The sequence below is a fragment of the Chionomys nivalis genome, chromosome 22 (genome assembly GCF_950005125.1).
Source record: "Chionomys nivalis chromosome 22, mChiNiv1.1, whole genome shotgun sequence".
Classification (NCBI taxonomy): Eukaryota; Metazoa; Chordata; class Mammalia; order Rodentia; family Cricetidae; genus Chionomys; species Chionomys nivalis.
In genome coordinates this window covers 24668464-24692389 of record NC_080107.1, presented here as the reverse complement: position 1 = coordinate 24692389, position 23926 = coordinate 24668464, and the positions used below count along the sequence as shown (strand labels likewise).

The 23926-nt window shown below is 38.5% G+C and overlaps 1 protein-coding gene across 2 annotated transcripts in view; it reads left to right on the top strand.

Annotated features, from left to right (window-relative positions):
• Positions 1-1174: 1174 nt before the first annotated feature.
• Positions 1175-23926, top strand: part of Kcnj3 (potassium inwardly rectifying channel subfamily J member 3) — a 122220-nt gene continuing 99468 nt past the window's right edge. The window contains exons 1-3 of one of the 2 annotated variants that reach the window (XM_057755773.1): positions 1175-1303; positions 2061-2817; positions 10905-11121. In XM_057755773.1, coding sequence (XP_057611756.1) covers positions 2116-2817; positions 10905-11121 — 919 coding nt within the window. In that variant the 5' untranslated portion in view covers positions 1175-1303; positions 2061-2115. Of the gene's footprint in view, positions 1304-1491; positions 1543-2060; positions 2818-10904; positions 11122-23926 lie in introns of those variants that run through there. The other variant, XM_057755772.1, reaches the window with a different exon arrangement.

Genomic DNA, 23926 nt, shown 5'->3' with positions numbered 1-23926 from the left:
TTATAAGAAGCCCTGCAGGAGAAGCTGTACCTGGGCTGAGTGTTTTACAATCCTCATTCAAGGCTCCCAAGTCCTCCTCCTTCACCAGTATGAGGGTTTCTGGTCGAGCACAGGAACCTGTGCCTTCTGTGGGGAAATGCTCTAGTGTGGCATGCTTAGCAGCGCTTTTATTTTATAGCAAGAGTTGACTTTCTACCAACTTTGTGTATCTGGACTGAATGGAATATGGTATAAGACATTTTAAAACGAACACGAAATGTGGTAAACAAGCTGGCATTTACTCATGGACACTAGCTGTATCAGCAGTTTCTGCACTTTGCCCCTCCATTAAATTAACTGCCAGGCTGGGGCCATTAAAACTCATTACTTTCCCCTCAATTATAGTCAGGCTAACTCTAGATATTCTAAGGCTATCTCATAGAATCTTTCTCAGAAAGGACTGGGAGTTTCCTTTCAGTGTGGCCCTTCCTTGCTGTTCCTATTGTCAGGTCTCTCTGTTTTTGTAATTTTGGCTCTAAAAGCCAGATCTCTGTTGATGATACATCCCCAAATCTTAGTATTTGCATCCGCGAGAGCCCTAGAAATAGAGACATATTGTACTCCTCACAGAAAGCAGCATTTGTTGCTTGCTTGGGGGCTTTCTGATTGATGCAAGGGGGCGAGGAAAGAGTTGGCTGTGGTTAGGGAGCAGATTTAGAGCGGCTTCTCATTGGAGGGGCTCGCATTCTGTAAGCTGCCAGACACTGCGGGCTCAACCAAGGCGCGGAGGTGCAATTCAGGCTGGTGGAGCAGCGGGGGAAGGCAAGGACAGGCGGGGCTAGCGCGGCTCTGCAGCTGATCACACGCACCAGCACACACACACACCTCATCCCCGCTGTCTCTGCTTGAGCCTCGCATCCTCCATCCACGGGGCAGCTAAAGCGCAAATATGGAATAGGAGAAACAGGAAATGAAGACTCAAATGTTCCTATTGCGAGACACTGGAAAAGCTGGAGCAACGCCAGTGTTTAACCTGAAAGTCTGACCTCGGTTAAGCAGTCCCTCTGTCTCCTGGAAAGAGGGCATCGCGCGTGTCAAGGAACCCCAGAGTCAGGCATCCAAGTCAGTCTCTGCTTGGAGCACCAGGGTTTCCTGCCTGAGACTCTGTAGTGCCCACAGAGGGTGCGGAGACTGAGGGACCTGCATTGGCTCTCACCGTGGAATACCAGGAAAAGTAGGCAAGGGTCAGGCAGCCCTGAGCGCAGGGTGCTTTGCCGGACTGCCTCGGTTTCTTGCGGCGGCTCTGTCTGTCCTCTGCTGCTGGGTGAGTGTCCCGGCTTCCAGCGCTCCCTGGAGCACCGGGGTGGCTTGGCAGCCCCCGAGGTTCCACACGAAGGCCCTGTTGGCACGCGCGCGTGGAAACTCGTCCGCCCGCGCACGGCAGGAGTACAGGTCTCTGGAGTCCCGGGAGGGCGATTCTGAGCCAGCAGAGCGTGGGTAGGGGGCGTTGCACCACTGCCAGCCGACATGCCTCTGGGCGGGATTTTGGCTAAAAGATAGGAGGTAGGAGTGACAAGGAAGCCAGGAGCACTCTTGGGGGTTGACTGATCAGGGTGTAGCTGGGAGGGGGGGAGGGTCTGGTCCAAGCAGGTAGTGCATCTTAGCAGCTTGGGGAGTTGGCAGGTGGGGTGGGACTTGCTCGTCAAACTCGTTCATTTTCAGCAGCCAGTTCAGAGGTGTTGCAGATAGTCGGGGTTGGGGTGCCCTGGAAAGGTAAGAGGTGACTCGGGATGCCGGTGGTGGGGGGAGCAAAGAGGAGCCTCAAAGAGCTTGGAGACAAAATTTCTCTTGGGTTCTTACACCTTGCATCCCTCCTGCCTTGAGTGTGGGAGAACACTTCTGTTTTAACCCTGCTCTTGGAAAGAAAGCCTCTGTCCCAGGGGAGCAGAAGCGTCTTCAGGGGCAGAGTCTGCTGCTACCTGCAGGGTGCTCCCCAACCCCCCACCCAGGCGCCTGCTTTCGTCCCTTCCCCTCCTGCTTTCGTCCCCTGCCCCCACCTTCTTATTGGTGCTGGTTTGCAGCGCTTGGCTCCTGTGCCTCCGCTTCGTGTTTGAATCTGGCTCGCCCCTCCGTATTATGTCTGCACTCCGAAGGAAATTTGGGGACGATTATCAGGTAGTGACCACTTCGTCGAGCGGCTCGGGCTTGCAACCCCAGGGGCCAGGGCAGGGCCCGCAGCAGCAGCTTGTACCCAAGAAGAAGCGGCAGCGGTTCGTAGACAAGAACGGCCGGTGCAATGTGCAGCACGGCAATCTGGGCAGCGAGACCAGTCGCTACCTCTCGGACCTCTTCACCACTCTGGTGGACCTCAAGTGGCGTTGGAACCTCTTCATCTTCATCCTCACCTACACCGTGGCCTGGCTCTTCATGGCGTCCATGTGGTGGGTGATCGCTTACACCCGGGGCGACCTGAACAAAGCCCACGTCGGCAACTACACTCCTTGTGTGGCCAATGTCTACAACTTCCCCTCTGCCTTCCTCTTCTTCATCGAGACCGAGGCCACCATTGGTTATGGCTACCGCTACATCACTGACAAGTGCCCCGAGGGCATCATCCTCTTCCTCTTCCAGTCCATCCTGGGATCCATCGTGGACGCTTTCCTCATTGGCTGCATGTTCATTAAGATGTCCCAGCCCAAGAAGCGCGCTGAGACCCTTATGTTTAGCGAGCATGCAGTGATCTCCATGAGGGACGGAAAACTCACACTCATGTTCCGGGTGGGCAACCTGCGCAATAGCCACATGGTATCCGCGCAGATCCGCTGCAAGCTGCTCAAGGTAAGTGCAACCCTCCCTTTCCCCACCAAGAATGAGCTTCTCAGAAAACCCTGGGCTCCATTCTGCACTCTCGTAGGGTTTTTCTTCTACCACAGGTAGAACAAGGAGGTGGGAAAGAGACCAGGGGTTTGGACAGAGGACATAGTTGCCAGTTCTGTTTTTGCTCCTACTTTGGCGCTCTTGTTTATGTTCCTCCCCTAGATGCACTGATACACACCTTGATGGTGATGTTTAGTGCTGTGGACTCCTGGAGCTTTGAGGGAAGTAGGTGCCCTGCTTTCCTGATGCTGCTGTGTCCTGAGAGCTCCTTTGGTTTGGTATCAACTCATTACTCCCCTAAACTTGAGGCACTAAAGCTTCTATTTTGAAGAATTGGCTGTTGAAGTTTCCTCAACTTTACTTTTGGAGATGTTCTTGGTGTACCCCCCTGCCAATAACACCACCAGGTGAATTGCTTCCTAGGACTCAGTAATTTAACTGTGGTCATCTTTTAAGCAAGCACACAGACCCAAGCAGCTGTTAGAAAAGTAGAAGACGCCATATCTGTTTCTTTAAAATTGTTATTTTTTACTAAATATTTTTCTTGAGAAATATTCCGTGAAAGCTAGACAGCTTCACTGTTGTAGTCTCTTGTTAATTTGATTTTTAATTGCCTGTTTCTATGAAGCCTTTGTCAATTACAGATTTTACTTGAAACTTTTCAGCATCCATTAAAGATGACTGCTTCCTAACATTGTGCTGTGAACGCTAAAGCAAGCAGCTTATAGAGTAGGTATTAAGGTCCTTATCGCCCTTGGAAGACACCACCACAAACAAGAAGGGCCCCTAGTTATTTGTCAGGTAGAGTCTGAGGAGGAGGGACCAAAGCCTAGTTCTCACGGTCTACAGGTGTCACAGTTCTTTCTTTCTTTCTTTCTTTCTTTCTTTCTTTCTTTCTTTCTTTCTTTCTTCCTTCCTTTCTTTCTTTCTTTCTGAGAGATTTTCCAGAGTGATTTTAAATGTTCATGAATTTAAAAAGACAACCTCTAATGAATACTTTATTATTGACAAAGAGTGAACTAGGATTATATAAAGAAGCACAGCCAGGTTCAGGACTTAGAGGTAATAAAATGACGGATAATTGAGTTGAGAGAAAATTTTGTCTTTGAAAATTCAATTTGCACCATTCAGCTGTATCTGATTTTATACAGCTCCAGCTTACTATGCAGTTAAATTTTCTCCCAGTATAATACAAAAAAAAATATTGTTTGCTTTTATGTCACTTCCATTATCACTGATAAAATTTCTACCTAATTATTCTTGACCACGTCGCCCAATGCAGCGCTAGAATTAACGCAGTTCACTTGCCCTGTCGCTTTTCATCACATGAGTATTTCCTATGCCATATTAGTAAATAAATGACATTTTTATAATAGGGTGTAAAATTTCCAGCCTGCTTCTGGTGTATATTTTCATAAGGATAACTAGGATTATGTTATTTTAATTGACAATTTTTAAATAATACACTTTAGTTGCACAGTATTGATATATTTTAAAGTAACATTGTGTTTTATTGTTATCTGTTTAAATTAAGTGGTTTGGTAGAGCTAAGTAAATGGATGAGCTGCAGACGTGCTTACGGCAGTGGTGCCGGTGTGTGCTTTTTTCTGTGTGTGCAGTGAACTCTTCCTCTGCCTCATTCGAGCGGCCTAGTGGGCACATTGAATGTTCTAACAGTGCTATTGCCTGTGTCAAGGAATCAGTGTGCAGATATCTCTTTGAAACTTTCATTAAGAATAGTTTATCCTATGCATAAGAGTTCAAGTTATTATCATTCTCTAAGTTTTCAAAGCAAATAAAGCTGACATTTTTTACATGCAATTTATCTTAGATGTTTTAAACATTGCCAAATTTTATTTTGATAAGTTAAGAATACAATTAAAAGATGACTGATACAGATGTGTACAATGAATTTGAGGTTCTTCATCTGTACAGTGGTGCATATGCACATAGTGATTTTTCTATATAATGCTATGTAGCACCTTTAAAAGAACAGTATTTTGAATTAAGAAATAAAATATTATAATGTTGGAGCAGGTGCTATATGATACAAGGTGATAAAAACAATATCACATTGAAATATTAGAGTACTAGTGATGTACTTACTATCTTATGATCTATTAGGAAGACATTTGGAATTCACAATTATCTGATGGAAATGATTTTAACTTTTCTATTTAGTTTCAATTTTACTTTCCACTCACATGAAGAAAATTTGCATTTAAATGCCACCCCTCACTTTTCTATCTGAAAACACTAATGTTCCTCTGACTAATCATGGTCATGTCTCCTAACTTTAAGACTAGAGAGGTCAGTATTTTCTTACAAATTAAATCAAAAGTGAAGGGTATAATATGAAGTTATTTTAAATGTCTAAAATCTAATGAAGTGTAAACACACATCAATAAACCCATTTTAAAGTAGATATTCTTATTAGTTTCCCTCTTATCATGAAACTAACATTACTTAGTCTTAAATTTTATTTTAGTTGTCTTTCCATCAACCTAAGGAATAGAGATTAATTAATAGCATGGATAGATTAATTTTATGTATTCTCCTTGAGCAGTTTTGATGAAAGTGCCTGGACTGGGTAGTTGAAAGCTCTGTGGCCAAGAAGTGGAAAGTAACACCTCCATTTCTTAAGCAATTGCAAAACTTATATACTTTCCTTCCACCAGTCACTAATGATTGACTGCTCTTATTGAAGGAGGAATAAAGTGATCTTTGGTAAAATGTTCAAGAACTTATAGTTTATTATCCAAACATTGCTCTTTACACTCAAATATTTAACTCTATAAACAAAACAGGAAACTATTACAGGCACACTTTTAGATGAGGTAAGAGGGAGCTTTTTCATGGGAACATATTCTTGTTTCTTCATATTTCTATCATTGCCAACAGTACTGTCTTCCCTGAGAGACCCTACACAGCTTTTAACTTTCATCCATTAAAAGGTATTAGGGTGCATTGTTTTCTTCTTCTAACATCATCTACATTGTCTTTGTACATATTTTCTTTTCTCCGTTTATATGGCTAATCAAAATTCAATGCTGTGTGGTTTCTACAGTAGGACTGTGATCACAGTCAGATGCAACAGAAAACAATATTACAGTCTGCAAAATCATTAAGCTCTTTACTCTCTTCTTAGTGCTGGGAATCTAACGTCTCATGCATGCCAGCAAGCCTCTACCATGGAGACACAACCTTGATCAAACCTCTTATTATTATTGTTATTACTACTGATTATTACTATTATATATATAATATAATATAATATATATATATATATGTATATATATATATATATTTTACTGCAAGAGGTATAACCCAGTGACTACCCACACTGGGAAATTACTCTACCACTGAGTTATATCCCCAGACCTATCCAAGCATTTTATTAGTCAGTAACCACAATGATTCTTGGGTTTTCTCATAAATGTATTGATTTGCTTTTGTTTCCTCTCTTGCATTTAAATGTGATTTTGCTTTTCATTGTTTACAACCTCATGTTGTTTGCTTGCAAATAGACCTTGGTTAAACTTTCCTTTACACCCTAACTTTAAAAAAAAAAATCAATCCACAAAAATGGGTATACCTGAAAAAGATCAACACTTTCTGCCAAAGTTTGGGAAAAGTCTAAGATAGAGACCCTCAGAACTGCTAAGGGCTAGGCCTGATCTTATTTGTTTTAGATAGTCTCATTATAACCTCAAAAACAGTACAGTAGCTATTTATTTTAGCATTGCTTCCTTTGACACATGTGTGACAACTCAATAATAGGTACAGATCTTGTGTTCTTTCAAAAATCTCTAGTTATTATTCTTTTTTACACTAGTAGTAATATTTTTGTTTTATTTTCACTTTAAATATGGTTCTTAAACAGCACAAGGTGCCTTGAACTTTTAAAAAAGTATAAAGACAAGTAAGGGATGTAAAAACTCACAAGCAAACAGCAGTAGGTAAGAACAAATGACAAAAGGAAGCAGGAAAAGGCATTTCATGGACTGAAGGGTGTTGTTAGTTAGGAAATTAATGTACAAACAGGGATACAAATCCTGCCCATAGCTATTATAAAGCCAACAAAAGGCCCCCATAGTGACACAAAGCAGAGCGTTAATTTGAAAAATACAAAAGACTCACATAATCTATTACAAGATGAATTGCAATTACATCTAAATAAGGTACATTCCTTTCATTTAAATGGACATTTTATGTGTTAATTAGCTTAGCATTAAAAAAATCTTTATTTTAATCTTGGCATCGACTTCAACAGGAGCTAAAATTTCAAGCTTTAATCATCCAAATATATGTACAGAGGTCTATCACAGTCCAAATACATGTGCAGAGGTCTATCACAGTCCAAATACATGTGCAGAGGTCTATCACAGTCCAAATACATGTGCAGAGGTCTATCACAGTCCAAATGGAATTTTAGGTTTCCATGCTTCTCTAACTACCTTAAATTCTGACCTACATGTCGTAATTGCTTTGAGTCACAAAGGCAGTTCAATTTCTGGTCTTAGTACATGTCTCAGACATATTTCCTACTTTTAGCTTTAGGATATTACTCTGATTACACTCTATGTAGTTTTCTTTGTGACTTCACCATACATATGGTATATAAAAGCTGATAGATAAGATATTCTACCTTTAAAGAGAAGTAAAATTCCAGACACAATAAGAGAGAAGGTGTTTTTCCTTCTCCATCTTGTTCACTTTCCTTATTACTAACTATATCGTACTCTGTCAGCAAAGAATTGAGGGAAGGGGACGTATGGTCAAGCCACAGACCAGGGCAGTCAGGCAATGATTACTTGGCTTTATAGTCATAATTCCTGTGCTCTTCCTCAAACTGGGACAAAAAATATAATTACAGGGCAGAGATAGGAGAGTAGGAAGTTCCTAGGCAGCATTAGTGAAGTGCAGCTCTAGAGAATGAATATGGACATTTGGCCACATAACACCCAGAAAAACAATGGCTGAGCTCAGGTCTGTTTATGTATGCCAGCCAGGACAGTGACAAAGTATCTATGTGAATACAACTTCAATTGTCTTTGTTCCTCACATTGAAAATAAACTATTTGTTTTAAAGTATCTAAATGTGATGCTCCCTTCTGAGCATATGTGATTTTTGATTTGTTCTATCTGCATTAAAAACTTACTTGATTTCTTCTATACCTTTTTTTTTTTTTTTAATCAGAGAAGACTCAAAGTCGTTGAATAATAATAGAGTATTTGAAAGTTAAAAGCATCACTCTGTTTTAGCCGGGTGGTGGTGGCGCACGCCTTTAATCCCAGCACTCGGGAGGCAGAGGCAGGCGATCTCTGTGAGTTCGAGGCCAGCCTGGTCTACAAGAGCTAGTTCCAGGACAGGAACCAAAAACTACGGAGAAACCCTGTCTCGAAAACTCCAAAAAAAAAAAAAAAAAAAAAAGAAAAAGAAAAAATCACTATGTTTTAAGGCAAAACCCTTAAAATACATTCAGAGATTTCTCTGTATTTAATGTGAATTCTGTGTAATTGAATATTTGTTACATAGACGTTTTAATATGAATGTTAGAAGTTATTACTACCATTAAAATTATTCAAATTATTCAAATTATTCATATAAACAATTCGTAAATCTTAGAGATCCTCAATTTTCCCTCTAACTTAAAAAACCTTTTGTTTTCATATTAGCAACTAGCTTGACTTTGGGATGATAGAGCAATATTTAGTATCTTTCTATGATTCCACAGTTCTCTGCTCAAATGGGGAACAGCAACTGAATTCTTCAGTTGGAAGAGAGAGGGAATGGGTGCTTTACATCGGAATTTATAGTATAAGAGGCCATGCCCAAGTGGGCGGGTAACTTAAAGGCTACTGGCTGTAGGATTTCCTACAGCAGATTTATGCATATTTAAATCTAAATAGCCTATATCTGAATAAACCACTACACTGGCAAGCCTGCTGATCCCCTGATAGTGTGACTGTGCTTAGGCCACTTCCTTTCTTCAGCTGATGAAAGGTGAGGGAATATTACGGATAAAATTTACTCTAAAGTCACAGGTAAGGATAACAAATATATCCAAAATTAGGCAAATTTAGTTCTGGTTTATCATATGATAATCAAAAATTATCTCCTTTGGAGAAATATTACAAAAATATAGAATTTAAAGACATTGTCCATGCTGTAGTACAAAAAAAAGAACTTAAAATAGCTAGTAAAAAGTACCTAAATTTTAGTCATTAATTATAGATTTCAGAATATCATCTTGTGCTTGTATAGCACCAGTTGCTTCATACGTGGGAACACAATGAGGTGGACTTTATCTTTGTCCTTGTTTTCAGTTTGTCTGTTATGTTTTTCATGTATGAACCAAATATCAACATACAGCTGACAGCTGGGAAGTTGCTAAGCTTACTCTTGTTTTACTAAATTAACAATATGTCAAGACTATAAGTGTCTGGAAGAAGCTTCAAGCAAGTATTTTTTCATACTGATTTGAAAATATCAATTGTTTTCCAATATTGGTTGATAGCACTGAGGTTTTAGATTTTGATAAGCAGGGTTTCCCAGAGATTGAAAACAAAAATGTGATGGGGAATTATTTCTTTCCCCTCCTCCTTTCCCAGAAGTCCCCTTTCCTCCTTTTCTTTTTCTTTTGCATTCATCTTAGAGAAGAAAAGTAATTGCAGTGTTTTCCCTGAATGTTCTCCTACATGAGAAAAATTTCCAGTATTGCCAATTGTAATAGAGATTTTCAAATGAATCAGCTCAGCTTTTAAAGCCCTGTGTGGTGATCACAATGATGATACACCACCACTGACTCAAAACTACTCATACTTTTTCAGGAAAGACAATTCAACAATTCTTCAGAATTTCTAGGCCTAATTTACCAAACATGAACTCCAAATGAAAATAAGATCTCCATCTTGAAATGAATGTTTCTTTGGGCAGACCCATGCTCTAGAGTCGTTTCCATTTTTTAAATTAGTTGATGAGGGGGTCTTAAAATATACTGGACTGTTTCAAGTCCTATTTGATCACTGGGATAGAACCATTCCCACTGGTTCCTTTCTGTATAAGTTTAACTAACCAGCTCTTATTTTGCTTCTGTTATTTATGTTATATCTAAATATTTGCTTGTAGAGCTATTGTGTATAATAGATATGATAAACAAAATGAAAATGAATGGAACAAAAAGAATGAGTAAGTCAACTTTTATGGTTTGCTGATATTTGCTTTTCATTCACAGTCTTAGAAAGCAAGTGGTTTGTTGAAATAAGCTTTCATATGATATGATTTCATATGATTGAAACAAAGAGCAGTCCTATGAGATTTTTTTAATGAACCATTTGTCAAAGACAACTAACTTTAAATTCTATTTTGTTTAAACAAGTTCAACAGGGCGCATTTTGATTATATTTTAAAATTCATAAAGAGAGGAGTAGAGACTTATATTACAGTTTATTATTATCAGGAGAATTAAAACCATGAACTAATAGTCCATGCCTTTTAAGACCATGGTACATTTCACAATTTAATATAATAGTGTCTTTTCAGTTTTATCTTCATTTGTTACTTTACTAAATTTCTGAACCAAAAAAAAGTTATTCATGTTGCTTTTCAAGAAATAGACAAAGCTCTTCTGAAACTGTGGTCAGCATTTTTCAGCAAATTTTACTGCAAATTGATTTGCTTTCTGAGGGAAGGCCACTCTGGCATGACCTTGCTTACTATGCAGAGATTTCTATCAAGCAGTACACACTTAGTTCCGTGGCTGGATTCACAGCCATTGTTACATCAGGCATTTCTCCAAAGCTCAGGAGTTAGGGACTGGTAATTACAGCAAATTGTTTATTATAAATAATGCATGTATGTTCTGCATGAGCTATGTGGGATTTTAGCCCATTTGGTAAAATATAGCTGCATAATGATTTGTTTGGATTACATTACTGATGATTGATAGGGAAGAATGCTGGCAGTGATGTAGATAATTGTTGGGCTATCTTGAAATTTTCAGTTCAAGTGGTGATTTCTTCTCTTTTTCTGTGTGCTTGTCTAGTCTCGGCAGACACCTGAGGGTGAATTCCTTCCCCTTGACCAACTTGAACTGGATGTAGGTTTTAGCACAGGGGCAGATCAACTTTTTCTTGTGTCCCCTCTCACAATTTGCCACGTGATCGATGCCAAAAGCCCTTTTTATGACTTATCCCAGAGAAGCATGCAAACTGAACAATTCGAGGTTGTCGTCATCTTAGAAGGCATCGTGGAAACCACTGGTGAGTAAAACAGATGTGCCATCAAGTATTTCACTTAGAATTCTCTATGTTGTACCTGTAATAACTGGCCTAATGTCTCTTTTCACTAGCATTAAAGTAAAGACATGTCATTTAACATACTGATTGCATATCATACTTTACAAATGAAGATTGTTGTTCTGGTGGCTATAAACCTGATATTAACCCAGGAATAGTAATTAAAACTAAACTGAGGTGATGTCTTAGCAATCTATTCTATTTTAATAACACATTAAGATTTCTTATGATAATTATTTTTCTTTCAAAATTTAAGGTTACGAAATATTTGGGTAATTAGCGATCAGTCTGAATTCAGAATGTTATTCTTGACCTGTGATGGTAAAATGGTGGGTGGTGGGAATTTATTAGTAAAGCTGTGACACCTACTCCATGAAGCCTCAGGGAAAGTGTCCTGTGTGTCTGTGCACACAGGAACAGTGGTATTGTTTAAGAGCAGAGCATCAGTTTTCGCAGGTAAAACTAACTGTAGCCTTCTTTTCAAAACAGGACTTAGTTTTTTCCTGCTTCAGTTTGATTTATCTTTCTGTATCCAATGCCATTAGAATGCTCAAAAATAAATTGCTACTCTCTGAGGAAGGTTAGGCAGTCAAAGAAAAGAACTAATAAATGTAAGTGTGTTATTTGAGCCATAAGCATTGCCATTTAAGTTTGGAGCCTGCTGAGTGTTTGAGACTGATACATGACGATCTACATAATTATGTACGTGCATGTGTATGCAACTTGACTTTTGCATTTTCTTCAGGTAATAAAGAGGCAAGAAATATTTTAGTTTTTCTCCTTTCGTTTTTCTTTTGTGGATCAATACCATCTTAATCTTGAAACGCTAACTGTTAATGTAAGGCAATACTGGATTTAACAGGGTCAAAACTAGAAATGCAAGTTTCATTCTAGGATGTCTTTGATTGCATTGCACCACTTGTCCAAGCTGTGGGAAGGTGGCTGCTGTCTTTCATATCTGTGACATAGTGACTGCTTGAATAAAGCATGGTACCATTTGTCTCCAAACTGAGTCTTTCTCCTTTTATAGTGATGGCCATTTATTGATGAGCTCACAATGGAGCTTTAACATTGCCTTGGTTATTAATATTTAACTTGAAATTAAGGTTCTTCAAGTGACAAAAGATTTATTAATCTAGTAGATTAGAAATTTGAGTTTTGTGCATTTGAAGAGTTACACTCTCCACTTTGTTTTCTTTCTTTTTGTTGTTTTCTTTTAATTTTTACAAGATTTTTTGAACATTTTAAAAATTGATTTCATTGAGCTACACATTTTTCTCTGCTCCTTTCCTTTCCTGTTCCCTCCCCTTCAACCCTCTCCTATGGTCCCCATGCTCCCAATTTACTGTCTCTTTCCACTTCCCATGTAGATTAGATCCATGCACGTCTCTCTTAGGGTCCTCATTGTTGTCCAGGTTCTCTAAGATTATGAATTGTAGGCTGGATTTTTTTTTTCTTTTAGAATCAAATAGTGTCAGTATGCTTATGAAATTGCTACCTAAGAAAGGAACCAATTTAAATTTACTTTAGATGGTAATTTTTTTGGGGGGGGGTTCAAGACAGGGTTTCTCTGTGGTTTTTGGTGCCTGTCCCGGAACTGGCTCTTGTAGACCAGGCTGGCCTCGAACTCCCAGAGATCCACTTGCTTCTGTCTCCCGAGTGCTGGGATTAAAGGCGTGTGCCACCACTGCCCGGCTAGATGGTAATTTTTAAGCACGAAAACATTTCCTTACAAAATCAGTTTAAGGACGAATTGCTTTCTTAGTTCGTGTGAGTGTGTGTGTGTGTGTGTGTGTGTGAGAGAGAGGGGGGGGGGAGAGAGAGGAGAGAGAGAGAGAGAGAGAGAGAGAGAGAGAGAGAGAGAGAGAGAGAGAGAGAGCCCTCAGAAGCCAGAAGCTGGAGTTACAGGCACTTATGAGACACATATCTGGATACTGGGAAGGGAGTTAAGATCCTTTGAAAGATCAGTAAAATCTTTTAAGTCCTGATTCATCTCTCCATCCCTTTATTTTGTGTTTCTTTTCTTTTTTTTTTTTTTGGTTTTTTCGAGACAGGGTTTCTCTGTGGTTTTGGAGCCTGTCCTGGAACTAGCTCTTGTAGACCAGGCTGGTCTCGAACTCACAGAGATCCGCCTGCCTCTGCCTCCCAAGTGCTGGGATTAAAGGCGTGCGCCACCACCGCCCGGCCTATTTTGTGTTTCTTGACCTTGTAATGTTTGAAAAATCTAAATCAAGTTGTCTATATATTAGTTCTATTTGTATCCGATCTTCATATAATCATTAATTTTGTGTGTGTGTGTTTAATAATGTTTTTTGTTATGTTTCTATATCAGTATCTTAAGGGTGAATGCTGAAACATGTTACTTTGTAATTTTAGCTCTTATTTCAGAGCTGTTTAAGGTCAGCTTGAATTCTGCACTATCAATTATTCATTACTATTATTGATTTTATTTTGATGACATTCATAACTCTTGCATTTTTATCTCGTCTGTTTTGATGAAAGTCAACTGGCTGAGAATACTTTGCACAAGTAATGAGAAACTAGGCTGGAGATGTAATTACTTACCTGGAGACTGTTTTTCATGACAAAAAGCACATATTCTTCTTCCTTTAAAAAAATCTCTTAATTAAGCAAAATACAAACTGAAACCACTGCTTATAACACATTACTTTATGGAAAATTCATCTGATACTTTGTTTATATATTTGACACAGCTAATAGACTCTTACATTGTTCAAATTCTGAAAACCCTACTTCCAGACCCCATGTCTTAGCTTAATCAAAATTACACATTTTTATTTCACATGTTCATTTAACATTCTTATTGAAGCACACTGTGATTACATATTGAATTGTTTTGTCCCATATGCCTGAATCCACAGTAAAAATATTCTTTCTCATAGTATTTACTTTGGGGAACAAGGTAGAGAGGGTCAGTGTGAATTATAAGGCAAGAACATGATGTTTTTTCCTCCAGTTTTGGGATACAGAACCTTGGGATTGAACTTGTGCTTTGTGTAACTTTCCATCCATGTTTGAAATTAAAGAATCTACATTGTGTCATTCATTAACTTACCATGTAAGTATTTAATATATGTTATGTGCTTGCAAGATTCTAGGGAACTTAAAGGTATAGTGGTGACTTAGATAGGGCCCCCTCTAGGATTTATATTGTGTCAGAAACATACTATAAATTATAAATAAGATAAACGTTATCTTCGTCAAGAATTAAATAAAAGCAAATCAAAATACGTACTTAACTCTCAAACCAGGTAATGGGGCAGGTAAATGTCTGAAGAGCACTTTAGATTGATGCTTAGAAAGATATTCTAAGGGAGGTGACATGCGGGGGTAGGTATGGTGGGAGAAGAGGAAGGGTGGGAGGGGAACTGTGGTTGGAATGTGAATTGAAATAAAAATAAAATTAAAAAAGGACAAATCTCTGTTGGTGAATGTAAGGGCAGAAGATAACAGGTCTTCGGGGATAGTTGGTGCAACTGCCTGAGTGTGGAATAGGCTTGATTTGTTTTGGTAGCTAAGGACATGAAGTGTAAAGTGAGATGGTAAAGAGGAGGTCTAGCCTTCACTGCGTAGCCTTTACTTCACTGTAAGCATTAGGAGTTACTTAGATGAGTAATCGTTTAGTCAACGCGGCTTGCGTACAACAAAACTCCCTTTTCCCCATCTGATAAGTAGTTTATTTAGAACTTAGTAACTAATGTCTTCGAAACGTATGCAGTTCTAGAGAGTGTCTGCCCCTGTGCACCGGCACTCCCTAACCAGTCACTTCAAGACAATCCTTTACTAAGAATTTTTAAATTTCATGTTGCTTTGCTTCTTCCTGATGATCCCATGGTCTCAGTAGGAATGGACATGACCGGGGGTAAGAAATCAGTGGCTCCCTAATTTACACGAAGAGTTAGGTGGCAGCCTAGAAGATCTGAATTAACCCTTCTTCCTTCCCTTGGAAATATCCAGTTGCCAGACTCAGAGATTGCTGCTCTGCTGCATTGAAATGAGTCAGGCTCCCATGTACGCCAGACTGCTTCGTTTTCAGCAATAGCCTTTGTGTCCTCACAGAGCAAGTTCCTGCCATAGAATACACCTCTACCTTCTGTTCTCTGCACCGCGTCTCCCTGGAGAGTGAGCACTGCTGGACGCAAACAAAGCCCTGCAGATTTGGCTCATTAGAACTGGATGCTTTCAGCCTTCAATCTGGTTTCTGCTGCTATTTGGCAGTCTTTTTTAATTGTCTTTTCTGTACTCTCCGGCTCAGTCCCCATGAGATCTATTTTAGACCTTTCCTCTGTCTCCATGCCCCCAGTCCCAGCTGTCCCATCCCTTTCCTGGCATGCCATCTCTCCACCTAGTCTATTAAAAACTATATGACACTTCAGTTTTTGTACAGTTCTTTGCTTTAACCCTTTCCTTTCCTGGTATTTGTTATGAAGGCTGTCTTTCTTATTTATTTATTTATTTATTTATTTATTTATTTATCTTTTTATTCTCTTCTGCGACAGCTTCATACTCTCTCATCAGGCTGGCCTGGAACACACGGCAATCTTGCCTCAGCCTCCTGAGTGCTGCTCAAACCTGTGTGAGATAGTTTACCAGACTTCTGCTCCTGAAGCACTGCTACCTACCACCAACGTATCATATTTACTATCTACAGCCATCTGCCCATTGGTCCCTTTGCTGTGCCCTAAAATCTCAATTATTTCTTCGTGGGAAAAATACCATCATCTTTCCTTTTTTGCTTTGAAGATTTTTTCTTTCCTTGGGAGTCAGAGGCATGACACTCTCCTCCCATACCTTTGCCTTTCTTTCTTTTTAGTTTTTTTTTTTTCCTAGTCATTCTTTATGTCCTCATTTCCACATCTTGGTCTTTATCATCTATCCTACCGGTTCTCCCAAGTTCCCTGAATTGCTTAGTATTATTTTTTAATCAGTCATAGCTTTCACTTCTCCATCATTCTATTCATCTCCAGCTAGGAAATCTTCTTTCAATCATGATTTTGTAGATCCTATTAATTCCACATCGTTTTCTACTTAGCTGCTGAATTTTAATTCAGAGTTCCTTCTTCAGGTATCATGGCATCTTATTTTTCAATTATAAAGTTTTGTATTTTGGATCATTATCTCTTTTACCAACATATTTTATCACAGACCACTTCTTTTCTTTCATATCCAGCTAATTGATTTATTGTGCAAATACATCTTGAGGACTTATTTTTCTGGATGCTAGAAAACATATAAATTAAAAAAAGAGAATTTCTGATTTTCTGGCTTCTTCTGTGAGGAAAACAAGAGACAGGAGGAAATGCATCATGTCAGTAAATGGAAAGTGCTGTTAAAAACAATAATGATGGGCAGGAGACACTGGAAATGCAAAGCCCAAAAGACCGCAGCGAAAAGTGGACCGCTGAACTCTGAGCAGAAGAAGTAGCCCAGATAAGGTGATTATAGGTAAAGATTCCAGCAGGTGGAAGTGTTCCAAGGCAGATGCCTCTATTCTGAGTAATGTCTGCTTTTTTTCTTGCTGTGTGGTTACCTTCGTCCTATGTTTAGGCATGCATCATAATGGTACTTTGAAACCAGTTGCTCAAATGAAGATTTAGCTTCTGTAAGATCTCTTCTCACCAGCAGATTGTATATTACAGCCTAGTGCATTTGCTTAACACCCACTTTTGTTATAAGCCCATGCTCAAAAATACTAATGACAACTACATAAACATGCACACATTATTATTATTATTATTATTATTATTATTATTATTATTATTTTTGGAGAAAACTAGACTGTACCTCTTTCTCTAAAGTTCATACATTCATACTCATGTTTGCCTCTCATCTTTATTATCATTTTAATTTTCATTACTTTGGATGGCATTTCTGTCTTTCCCAAGACTGCAAAAGCAGCCTAGGCTCTGAGTTTTTCTTAAGCACTTTAGCACCTAGTTTCCTTAACTAGGTCATTAAGACTTATTAATCATACAAGGGTTATTGCTTAAACTGCTCCTTTCAGAAGGTGTAAATGGTACAAATATGCAAAAGTAGAAACTTTTTCTTAATTTTATTTGCTGGGCTATTAAGAGGCAGATTGATTACCTCTTAAAGTGTTTGTATTTGATATAGTACTGTGCTCAGCGTGGCATTCCATAATTTACGTTACTATATTATCTTTTGTTGTCGCCTGTATGTCAATTTATAATGCTAGGTCATTAATCTGAATGACTCCATTGTATGCTGACACATGCCTATCTGACTCTTTTACAGCTAAGCCTCTAATCTAGATTCTTTAAGTTTATATTTTCTCTTTAACAAGACAAACACTCTTGAGAGCTTCAATTCATTTACTCCCTACTAGCTATTTTAGATAAACTATAAGAGATGGAATTATTGGGCATGCTGGTCAGTTTTTGCTTGTATAACATAAACTAGGATTATTTTAGATGTAGGAAGCTTAACTGAAAATTCCCTCCCCTCAGATTGGCCTGTGGGTATGTCTGTGGATCATTTTCTTCCTGCCAAATTTGGTTTCGGTCAGTGTCTTATAGTAAGGTAAAGCAAGCTAGGACACTGAATCAACAAACATATAAGTCTGCTGGCCTTTATTTCAATTTTTCATTAAGTTTGCAATTATTCCATAGTGTTGGTGATTTAACTCAAGTTCTTGCTGGAGTTAAACAAGCTCTGTACCATGTCATCACATTTTCAATCCAGTTGCTTTTAATTATGCTCTAGGTTTATTTATTATTTTATGTTTATGAAGGTTTTGACTGTATATATGTATGTATGCTGTGCACACTTCAGGCATCTGCAGAGTTCAGAAGAAAGCATCAGATCATCTGGGACTGCCGTTAATGAGAGTTGAGTGCTGGTGTTCAGGGGATGGAATTTAACCTGCGTCCTTTGCAAGAGTAACAAGTGCTCTTAACTACTGAGTCAACTTTCCAGATGCTTGCTCTTCTTAAATAGGCAATATATCTCAGGAGGCCTATCTGAGTCCTATCTTAGTATTAATAAGCAGCTGCAAATTAAGGTGCTCATTTCTTTATATATCTACCCAAAGTAAACATTGTAAAAATGTTTGTCATTATTTTCAAACCTTTGATTAGTGATTAGGAAGAAAGCATTCTTCTCCCTGCCTGCCTACTGGCTATGTCGCTTGTCTTACAAATTGCCAGATAATAAGCCTACTTTTTATTAATAATACACTTGTATAATTAGTAAGGTAATGTCCCTGATAGTTCTTATTTCTTGAAAGAAACATTTTCTTTAAACAAATCCAAGTAAGATTATTGTATTTATTCCACAAGAACTTTATTACAGACAAGGCAGAAGGTCTTGTCCTTCAAGAATGGTATCTTAGCTTTAAGGCCAGTAATCATGACCACTGAGGGTTCATTTTGCAAAGGGCATCACAGACACTTTGGAATGCTAAAGGAAATGTAGATTGACTGATCAAAACAAGCCTAGACTGATTCCTGGATAATTTTCAAATGTGAAGTACAGACAAGACTGTGAAAAGTATTAACTAAGAGTGTGTCGTGGTGATACTTCACGCTAGAAAGTTCCCTCTGGCAGCAGGTGGAAGATTGATTCAGTGAATCTGAGACAGACTACAGACCAGTTACAGCAGCCCAGAGCAGAGGTAATTGAGCTCTGTTTGCAATTTGAGGTAACTTTGTGGCTGTTGGAAGTAATGAAAAAGGCCTAAGGTTCGAAAGCCATTACTTGTGATTAAGCAGAGAAGAGGGGACTGGGGGGCTGGAATTTTTCCCACTGACGTTCCACTAGTTACTGAGAAACCTGGACGCTAGGGCAGAGATGGAGTGGGGTGGGGTCTGGATTCATAAATAAAACAGTAGTGACGAACTGTTGACACTTTTCCTGACCCATGGAAAAATCACTAAAATGTGCTAAAAAGAATAATTCAAAGAGTAAAACATCTCACTCTTTTAGTAATTGCGAAGTGTGATTATTTTCTTTTCTTAAAGATTTGATGTTATTTAGCTTTATTATCTGTCATCAGTCATTGGACCTTTATGATCTATTGGGAAACAACAATCATCAAACTGCCTTCTCACTTAAAATGAGGCTACTCCAACATACCTATTGGAAATTTTACTCTTCTTTCCTTATTGCCTCCTTTTTGAATTACTAGTTTTTGAGTGAGTCAACACATAATTTGGTATTACCTTCCAGTGTTAGTGGCATGTCATCTGTGTGCATGGGAGGTCTCTAACTAGCGTCTTCACAGTAACTCCCATGATTTTTATTCACTAAATCTCATTGCTTCTTAGTTGTGATTTTATGTACATTTTTATTTTGTACCTTAATTTACTGAATCAACATAAATCTCAGAGAATCAGATCTCTGTCTAAAGCAACTTTTTACAAGCTGTTTCTAAACAAAATTATACATGATCGTCTTCTTTCGATAGGTTTTCTTTTGACAGGTCATAGAAAATTTTCAGGCTACAAAAAAAATGTAACATTTACATGATGAAGCATGAAGGAGGATGACAAACTAAAACAGCCTACTGTTGAAAGACTTTGTGGAACATAGAAACTCAGTGATGAAACTGAGAACATCCTAAGCAAACAGATAGGGCTCTTCACACTTCACAGAAGAACAGCCTTACTGAATGCCAGCTTTATTTCCGATGAATTTTAACTTTATTGATAATAGCAAAGAAGTTTCAGCATTTACATTTGTCATCTTTCACCATTTCTCTTAGTCTACATGTGCCAACATTAATCTCAAAAGAGAGGACACTTACTATTAGTTTGTCCATGGTTTTTAATGGCTCTTTTATAGTTTGTTTGATGCATCTTTAGATGGGAGTTTCTCATTTCCCATGCAGGAGTTTGGAGGTGAGCGGAGATTCCTGGGCATGTAGTTGGGATCTAGTTGTTTCTGCCATTGCTACAGTTTTGTCTAAAGCTGCTAGGAGCAAAACAGAGAACTTCCGGGAGAGCATAATTAATTGTGAAATATAAGCATCAAGAAATAATATTGAGAAAGATAATTTTTTGCCTTTGGTTAACAAAGATTCTTTTCACATACTATATAATCTGAAAACAGTCTTTGCTCTCTCTCTTACTCCAGTTCCTCCCCATCTCCTCTCCCATCTGAATCCATTATCTTTCTGTCTCTCATTAGAAAAGAACACACATCTAAGAGATAACAACAAAACAAGATAAAACATTATGTTGTAATTAGAAAGACAAACCAACAGAAAAATAGAAAAGACCCAAGAGAAGGCACACAAATTAGAGACTCACTTGTTAAAACAATCAGGAGTCCCATAAGAGAACTACATGGAAAACTACAGTACATATGCAGATGACCTGGTGTAGGTAGGCTTGTGATCGCTACTCTATTCTCTTTGACTTCATATGAGGGCCTATTTCCCCTTTGCTCTCTGTCACTGCTGCCTCCCTGACTTCTTCTTCCTTATCTTCCAAGTGTTCCATGAGCTTTAATTGGAAGGTTTTGATATTGACTTCTTATTTAGAGCGATGCGATTAAAGCTCTTTCTGTTTTGGTAATGCCTGGCTATGGGTCTCTTTATTTGCTCCCATTTACTTCAGGGGGAAACTTCTTTGATGATGACTGAAAAAGGCCTGGATCTAAGACTACAGTAGCATGTCATTTGGAATCATTTTATTGTTACATTTGATTTTCAGACCAGTACTGTTTGATTTTACTCTTGGTCTCTGGGCTCTCTTGTCTCTGGTTCTTGGTCACTCAGGCAGTATCAGGTATGGGTCCTGTCTCATGCAGTGAGCTTTAAGCCAAATAAAATATTGGTAGTTATTATTATACAGTTTGTGCCACCATTGTTCTGGAATATTTTGAAGATAGGACCGAGTGTAGATCAAAGGTTTTATGATGAGGATGGTGTTTATATTTCTCTTTTGATAGCCTGCAGAGTAATCTTCCATGTCAAAGACACTAGACCATGGGGGTGAAAGTTCTCTGTTGCAGCAACTCAACCAAATGCCATTCTGATTATTTATTGAGCTAACTATTCAACTGTAATATACCTTTAAATTTTCAAACATCTCTTCACATATTTTTGTGTATGTGTGTTGGTGCGGGCCACACGTGTTGGTCAGAGAACAACTTTCAGCAGTCTGTTTTCTTCTTTTACCCATGAGTCCCAAAGATTGAACTCAGTTCAAGTTTGAGCTGAAGCACCTTTGCCCATTGAGATAGCTTGATGCTCCATCACCTGAAATATATTTTTAAAAACTCAAATTTATTACTATTTGTATTGAAATTTTATTATGATTTGCATGTGCCCATATTATATGTGGAAATTAGAGGATGGGAGAATTCACGGCAGGCACATAAAGGCCCACGGAGGCTGCTATGGATTCCATTCTCTCTTTTCACCTTTTCTCTTCAGGTTCTGGTGGTTGAACTCAGGTGTTCAGGTCTTCATGATGGTTGCTTCACTCGCTGAGCCGTTTCACTGACTCTTAATTGTAATACCTTCTGCTTAAACTTTTCACATCCACACATATTAAAACCAAAAGAAATTACAGCGATTTAAACGTGTGCAGTCTTCAGAGATAGAGTTTGTGTTGGTGCAGTCTGTGCTGATCAATGTAGCCAAATGCAAATTAATGTGGGAAGGAAACAGTGAAAATCAGGGGTATGAATTAAAATGTGTTGCTGTTCATCATCCTAACTACGAACAAGATGTGATCTCTATTGTGGAACATTGTGTAAAGATGTGACATAAATGCCAAACAAAGATGCTGATGCTACTCACGGAGGGAGACTTGCTGCACACTCATTAGATGCGGAACACAGTGTGCAGTCACTTACTGGTGCACAGGAGGGAATAGCATCATGCTTGCGACCAAGTTCAGAAAGACAACTTTCATTTCACAGGAAGACAAGCATTGACGACTAGTCAACGCCAAACCATTTTGAACCTTTTTTTGCTGAGGACAAATTTGCAGAGATAACAAAGATTAAATAGAAAGAGGTTTTTAATAGATAATGATAGCAAATGGGTGAGATTTTGCATTCAGATGGAGTGAATGTAGCTTGACAAATTAGAATTCTAAGCCCAATTTGACATTGTCTCAGTGTGATTAGTTTTCACTCTGTTATTTCCATGCCTTAGGCAGTGTCACAGAAAAGCTAAGATCAGTGACCTACTCGGCTCATGGCAGGGACTTTAGCTTGGAAATTCAAGTGGAAATCAGTGCCACTGTGTCATTGCTGCTGCCCAACACAAACACCAAAGCAGATGGAAGTAGCGTGGGATTACTTTAATATTTATTAATGTTAGTAACAAGGTGACATCAAATGGTATTTTTATGGACAAGAGTTTTGAGGAAATGGTGGCTGGATATTGATTCTATATTGCTTAGTGGAAGATTTACCCATGATTCTTTCTTATAATTTTGGTTATATATATAGGCTGTGTTTGCTTAGTTTTTCTTTCTTTCTTTCTTTCTTTCTTTCTTTCTTTCTTTCTTTCTTTCTTTCTTTCTTACTTCCTTTCTTTCTCTCTCTCTTTCTTTCTATCAAAAATTTCCACAAGAAATTATGAGTAACTTGATTCATGACTGCTGCCAAACTGGACAGAACTATGTCTAGACTACCACCAAGAGATGATTAGATCTTATAGCTTTCTAAAGAAAGAAATTCTTAGTCTCCCTCACATTACTGTCAAACAATTTTCCATATATCTCTAACTAATTTTAATGTAATTTAATATTTTCATTTATTATAAATAATTTAATTTTTATTTTTGTCTAAGTTAGTTATTGTTCTCTTTCAGAGTAAATATAACTCATGTGTTGTATCCGATATCTTTGACTATATATTACTATGAAATGCAGATAATGTTGAGGCTTTGGAAAGAAAGCTGTCTCTCCACACATATAAGAAAGAGAGATAAATATGAGAGGGACAAAATCATCATGCTTTGAGAAAGACAAAAGTCTGGGTCTTATAGATGGAGCATACCTATCTGCTTGTGGATGGTCTCACAGCATTTATTTTTAAACTTTTTCTACATTAAGAGTTTACTTATCGTGGAGCCTGCATGGGTCTGAGCTAGGTCTTCTGCATACTTGTTACTATTGTTGAGCTAGGTTTTCTTGTGGAACCCCTAACAGTGGGAGGGACAGTTGTCTCCTACTCTTTCCCCTGCTCTTGAGATCCTTTTCCTTCTACAGGGTTACCTTATCCAGCTTTGATATGAAAGTTTGTGTCTAGTTTTATTTTAACTTGTTCTGCCATGTTTGGTTGATATCCCTGGGAAGACTGTTCTTCTCTGAAGGGCAACAGAAGATGAGTGGATTTCAGGGAGAAGGGAGGTAGAGGGGAAGGTTTGGGAGAACAGGGGGGGAGGTGAAATTACAATCAGGATGTAATGTATGAAAGAAGAAATAAAACAAAAAGTTTATTCTCTGACTCATGCTCCTGATTCAGCAGTTCCCTAGAAATGATTTTCATCTTTCTGAATTTGGAAACACTACTTTGAAATGGATGAGAAAACTGATATAGTATCTTTGTGCATGTATCTGTATTATTTGGATTAGCATTATCAGCTCCCAAAATATTTCAACATGTGTTACTTTTATCTTTCCCTAGGTTTTGCTTTGTTGTAAATTTTCCTGCCCCCCCCCCAGGAAATTGTTTCAAATTATACTTAGTTTTCTCACACATACTTTTCCACACATTACATACAAAGCATCCCAAGGTTACAGAATACAGTCTACACATTTAAGTG